Here is a 6631-nt window from a genome sequence, read left to right on the forward strand (position 1 = left end):
GAGAAGACACACAAATTCCTGCTTCCCTGCTCACCTAACGCCCACCACTTCCCCTGTACTCCTCCTCCTGCCCCACATCATCCCCTGGCTACAGGGCCAGGCAGGAAATATCAAGCAAGCAGAGACACACACTGCTCAAAAGAAACAATGTTCAACAAGTAAAAAGAAAAAGAACATTTTGCTTGGATATGGTTAAAATGCATCTTTTTTAAAAATATGGTTTTGTTGGCCAACAAGTTGCATAATACTTTCCTGGCATGCTTTATTGATGCATCTATTATTCAATTATTACAATTACTGCTTATTATCTGTTACTAATATAGCTATTATATACCTACCACATGCCCTTACATCTTTCTATTCTAAAACTGGCTCTCTGTCCATGGGGGAAGAAGCTGCCACAAGACCATCTGATCCCAAGTGATTGGATTAGTGGTAACTAACACAGACGGTACCAGTTGGTGGACTCCTTACACCGCCTGTGCTGCCTGCTCTCCAACCCCAAATACATTTTTAGAAGCCTTAAGGAGACAACAATTAGGTGAGGTAATGGTTATTCTTAGCCTATTATCTCTCACGCAAATGCTGTTCCATAAATAAAACCTGAAGGATCTGTCAACGCGCGGAACTCACTCTAACGTACACTGGTGGCTTGAAAATGAAATGGGATCCTCGGATTTGTTTTCAGCTGAGTAAACATGGCGATTTTTAGGGCAGACCTTCTGAGATATCCTGGGTCAGTAAGTACACGCAGATGGTAAAACAAATTGACATAATATTAATTGAGGAACTCACTATCCCCTAAGAGTTATTGTTTTGAACTAAAACTGAACTAGTTTTCTAAGGGAAAGGAATTTGTTGCACTGTAACTTGATATTATTACTACAAACTAAATAATTTTTTTTTCATCATAAAGGCTCCTGATTTTCTTAAATTTAATAGTAATTGATTCCACATTTTCCAAGCTATGTAACAAACAGCTTTTTTATGCATAACTTGTATTCATCTTGGAACATGATATATTTTCAAAGGCGTTATGAAATGAAGTGCATAAGCAGTCAGATTTGAATAGAACATATTATACCATTCAATCAGCTTACTACAGGCCATAGCCTTAAAAATAAAATTATGCCAGTACTGCTGGCATTTGTGCTCCAGAGGGAGATGGTTAATTCTTCAATAAAAAGTAGAAGGATTTGCATCTGCCCTGGCTGACAACATAAAAGATCAGTGTTTTTCTTATACTTAGGGCAAAACGCTCTCTCTAAAACCAAGTTAATGCAATATTAAAGCTGCAGAGTTAAGCATGTAAAAATGAGGATAGGCATCGTTAACGGTGAACATTCAACCTTAATTCTGTCCTTTGGTGTGGTTGCATTAAAACCTGGTTTGCCATTGTGTGATTACTTTGTAAGCAATATAATTAACAATATTAAGCAGCAGAAACTGTGGGACAATCATACCAAATATGATGTTTGAAAAAAAAATTAAATTATTCTATTGCGTACAAGGTATATTCCAAGCTTTCACATTATTATGGTTTAGGCATGAATTTACCTATTATAGGAAATGCAACGTTTTTTACTCTTCACTTGCAAAGTTACTCTCAGACTCTTCTGATATGATAAACAGAATATAATCAGGGAACAGAAGCATAGAAGGAGAAAGATGCACGATATTTTACAGATATGACACAAGTTCTCAATCTTCAGGAAGCAAATGAGTCAGTTCAAATACTAGCATTTCATATAAAACAATTTATTCTTAGGAGACCTAGTTCCCAAAATCTGGAAAGACACTTTATTTCTAACATAAACTTTTGAATAAATACAATAAGATAATTCTTAATTAGCTACTTGGAAAAGCCATCCTGTAATCTTTCCACTGTGACAAGATTTTCCTGTGTTTTTCATACCACAAATTTGAGGCACAGAAACATTACTAAATCCAAAACACTATTTAATGTTACCAATTAAAACAAGAAAAAAAAAAAAAAAAAAAAAAAAAAAAAAAAAAAAAAAAAAAAAAAAAAAAAAAAAAGTAACAAATATTCTCATCCCAAAAGGTAAATATCTCCCTTGTTAAGATTATCCCCAATTCTTTCAGAATCAATCCAGCATGACAGCCAAGATACATCCTCCTACAACTTTTTTGTTCAGGTCAGATCCTCCCCCACCCCAGGCCTTGCCTCCATACAGTTTACACCAAAGTAATCAAATCAATCGGAAAAAAATGTTTTGGCTAAAATCAGTGTCACCTCGTATCACAAACAGAATATTATTGGTACAAAGTTTATTTATACCAGTGCTGTTTGCTTTCGTTAAAGCTATACTGTAATAAATATCTTTATAGCTAACACACTTGTGTCCACACCAGGCTGTTACATTGATTTAAACACTGTCTGTTTTCCCAGCAATTTAGCTAAATTATTAAAACAATGACATAAAAAGCAGAGCATAGAGAGCTAGATGATAGAAAACAAAAAACACTTTCACCTCTCGTTTTCATCATCTTTTGTTTGAATTTAAATCTTGCAGATCATGTCTAAGCCTATAATCACAAAAAGCAGCCACATTAAAAAAGAAGGAGATTTGGAGGCCTCTGCAGCATTGCCATCCTTCCTGTAAGAGCTGCAAACGCTAGAAATATGAAGTAAAATTATCATTAGTTCCATAGTGTATGAAAATGTCCTTTTTCAAGAAAATGTTCCACTTTTCGTTTCTTCGCCATTTGTAAAAAAAACCTTTGTGAAACTTTTTCTCATTATCTGTGATTTATTTCCTTATTCCTGGACCTGGAGTGTAATAATAACCCAAATGTAATAGCCTTGACCTTTGCAGCTCTTCTCAGGGAGGTCACGGAGAATTTTGTTTAAGCAAGGATTTCAACCAGAAATAACATGATGCACTTAGATTATACAGAGCTTTACCTACTGGAATGTACATTTCAGCTGTCCCCTGTGCCCAGCCACACAATCAGCACTGCTTTATGAGCAGGGAAACTGAGGCACACTGTGTGAATTACCACTGACTGAAACTGCCAAAGGTGGAATTAGAGGGCAAGTTTTCTGCATCCAATACTCACTTTAACCACAGTCACATCCTTCCTCCCAGCATTGTCCATGTCCTTCCATAACAACACACAGTTATTATTTTTAAATTGAAGCGTGGGAAGGTTTGTGCAGATGAACATTGGTATTACTGCTCTTCTGTGGTGCTTATTTGAAAATCCCAAGGAATTTTCATCTCATTAGGCAATGCCCAGTAATAAATTTCTTGTCTCCACTCTCCTGCCTGCTTCATCCCATTGTCTCCTTTCCTAATGCACTGCAGATCAGGACTGCCATTTTTGGTACAGCTCTAAATTCAGTTCTCTCTTTCTAATTACAAAAGTTTCAGGCTGGTAAAAGGAAAATAAATACCCACATAAAAGGAGTAAACAAACTGGCACAAAGGGAGTACTAAGAGCACCCTTATCAGCAAGAAATCCCTTATGTCTTTCCTCCCACCATCCTGTCAAAATCATTTAAAAAAAGAAACAAAATGGCAAACACTAATATTCAGATTAATAAAGACCCATATTATTCCCAGCTGTTGACTATAAGTGGCAATCCGTGTGCAGTCTTTGTACCCAATGTGGTTTTCACAATACCCATATTTGTTTCTGCTTTTCAGTCAAGCTCCAAATAGTAACTGGTATGTAGTAGGATCTGTGTAAATAATTTATTGTCTGTCTCACATTTAATCAACTGCAAAAAGAATGTGAAAAAAACAAGGAAGAAGGGGTTTGTCCATTAATCAGGACCTCGGAGGGAAAAAGAATAGGATTTTACTTGTAAATAGTGAACAGAGGTTCATGCTTTTAGATTTCATGGTTATCCGTAAGGCACAGGCATTCATATGGTTCTCACATTTTCTGCAAAGTGAAGCCCAAGTTAAGTTTAAGCATTTACCAAAAGCTGTGAGAAATATCGTTTTCTTTGAAAACACCCACATTTTCCTCCCCGTGCCATCTCTTTTAAAACCCATTCTACATTTACGTAGCCAAACTCGTATTAAATATTAATACAACACTTTTATTTTGGTCCCCGCTTATTTTCTAGGGGAGCATAACGATAAGTATTGCGCATTTAACAGCGCTGGCTGCATTGTCTCCAACTACTTTTAAACTCCGTCTTTCAGCTTCGTAGGGATCCGGCTGATCGGGAAACCAAGAGGAGCGAGCGCTCCTCTCCTCCCGCTCTCTCCCAGGGCAGCCCGGGGAGCTTTCCCGCAGCGGGACGGTGCCGGGCAGGGACGCGGTGCCGTCCTCCCCGCAGCTGTCCCTGTGTCCCCACGCCGAGCGGCGGCCGGGGAGCAGCGGTCCCTGCGCTCCCAGGGGCGTCGGTGAGCCGGGGGCCCCAGCCCGCGGGGCAGCGCTCACGGCCCGGCAGGGATCCGCGCACAGCCCCGCAGGGACCCGCCGGGACCCGCAAGGATCCGCAGGGATCCACGCACGGACCCGCGGGGATCCGCGCACAGCCCCGCAGGGATCCACGCACGGACCCGCAGGGATCCACGCACGGACCCGCAGGGACCCCGCGCACAGCCCCGCAGGGATCCGCGCACAGCCCCGCAGGGATCCGCGCACAGCCCCGCAGGGACCCCCGCACGGACCCGCAGGGATCCACGCACGGGCCCGCAGGGATCCACGCACGGGCCCGCAGGGACCCGCCGGGACCCGCACGGACCCGCAGGGATCCGCGCACAGCCCCGCGGGGACCCGCCGGGACCCGCAGGGACCCGCGCACAGCCCCGCAGGGACCCGCGCACAGCCCCGCAGGGACCCGCGCACGGACCCGCCGGGACCCGCGCCCCGCGGCGGAGCCGAGCTCGGGCCGGCCGCGCACGGCCCTGCGAGCTGTGCAGCCGCAGCGCAGCTCAGGGGAACCGGGCACGCTGCTCTGGAAAGAACCGAAGTGGCTCGCGTAGAGGAACTTCGGCGGAGTAGCGCTCTTATGAGAGAGAAAGGTAAGGCTTCTCCGGGGAGCAGCTTACAGGAATGGAAAAAATGATTGTTTCCTGCAAATCGGGAACACGTGTTTTACTAGTCCTTAAAATGGTCTTGTGTTTTAACTCCTTGAAGTCGCAACGTTATCATCGCTGGGAAAGAAAAAGGACAGCGGTGATGATCAGCGTTTGTCACGCGTTTTCTACACAAAAGAGACAGATAATAAAACTTATTGCAGAATACAGATACATTGCTAAAGCGGTGTCGTTTCACAATATTCTTCCTTTGCAAACTACTCTTCCATTGCATAATTTTACAAATTATCTGAAAATGTTCCTATTGAAAGCCGATATGATTTATACCAATCTCTCAGAGGCAGCTGGAATACAAAAAAAGCTGATGCATTTACTGTTTCAAAAACAACACTATATTTAGGGACACAAACAGAAATCAAGAGAGCAGCTCTTGGGAAAAGAGATGCAAAAATTTTCAATCGGGGATCACGTTCTCTTCTTCACTAACTACATCATTAAAACTGCAATATGAGACAAAGCATGTCTTGTGTGATTGCTTATTTGGTTGGTTTTACTTAAGTATGTTCAGCTGCAGTCACCGATATTCAAAATCTTATGATACACCATTACTTTTGTGTTCAAACAGCAGAGCACGTTACCAACAACTGTGACCCATTTCACATGCAATTTTTTGTAATTATATACTCTGACTCAATAAAAAACTTAAAGGCAAAACTGTGGAAGAAATTTATGGCCTGTATTATCAAGCAAGTCCTGCCTAATTGTAGACTCACTGAATACTCCAGAAGCAAGCAGACATTTGTATCTCTGCATATGTATCATGGTATAGTGCTAGCAGCCATATTCCAAAATAAATTGCTTTAGTAGGTTCTATAAATAAGCCAACATTCACAAAATTACAATAAATGCAGTTGAATTTACTTCTCCTTTAAATATATGGTTGCATCTACACTGAATTAATGCATCAGACACTTGTTACAGGGTCTCTAAGCCATACAACTCACGGTCCCAACCTGCAAGCCCTCTCAGAACGTGCTCTGTACTCCCTAGCAGGCTGGCAGATGCCAATCAGGCACGTGCCCATACTGCAGCTGCTGCAAACTCAAGGAATTTCTGCCATGCAAACCCAGTCCTAAAAGACACAAGTACATTAGTCCTAAATGCACCAGATTTCCCCCCAGCGTGGCTGGTTCCAAAGCTAGTCTGATCTAGCCTCCTCTCTTTTCTCTGGGTGTACAGACTCCCGGGGATCTGAAATCATCTGGGCCAGCCCTACTCCCCTTGGATGAGCCCCGGTCCCCACGGGTCAGACCCAATCCCCACAAGGCGGTCTCGGTCCCCACAGGTCAGCCCTGTGCTCTGCTGCACACACGGACGAGGGGGTGACCTACACCACCATCCAGTCCTCACTTTTCTGTCTCCGCATGACCACCCAGTCCTCACTTTTCTGTCTCTGGCAGCTAAAGACAATTTAAATATCCAGGCTGTCTAATTGCCAAGGCTAACTGTGACTCACAAGCAATCCGCTGGGTTGTGGTTTAATATTTGGGAATTGTGCCATTTCAGTGAGTTTGTGCCATTCCCGCAGCTCCCGTGTCCATCTCTGG

The 6631-nt window shown here is 42.8% G+C and overlaps 1 protein-coding gene across 1 annotated transcript in view; it reads left to right on the plus strand.

The window, feature by feature from the left end:
* Positions 1-4970, plus strand: part of LOC131378617 (basic salivary proline-rich protein 1-like) — a 28499-nt gene extending 23529 nt beyond the window's left edge. The window contains exon 4 of the mRNA XM_058421959.1: positions 4182-4970. Coding sequence (XP_058277942.1) covers positions 4182-4970 — 789 coding nt within the window. The remainder of the gene's footprint in view (positions 1-4181) is intronic.
* The last annotated feature ends 1661 nt before the right edge of the window (positions 4971-6631 follow it).

Source organism: Hirundo rustica, chromosome 10 (genome assembly GCF_015227805.2).
Source record: "Hirundo rustica isolate bHirRus1 chromosome 10, bHirRus1.pri.v3, whole genome shotgun sequence".
Taxonomy (NCBI): domain Eukaryota; kingdom Metazoa; phylum Chordata; class Aves; order Passeriformes; family Hirundinidae; genus Hirundo; species Hirundo rustica.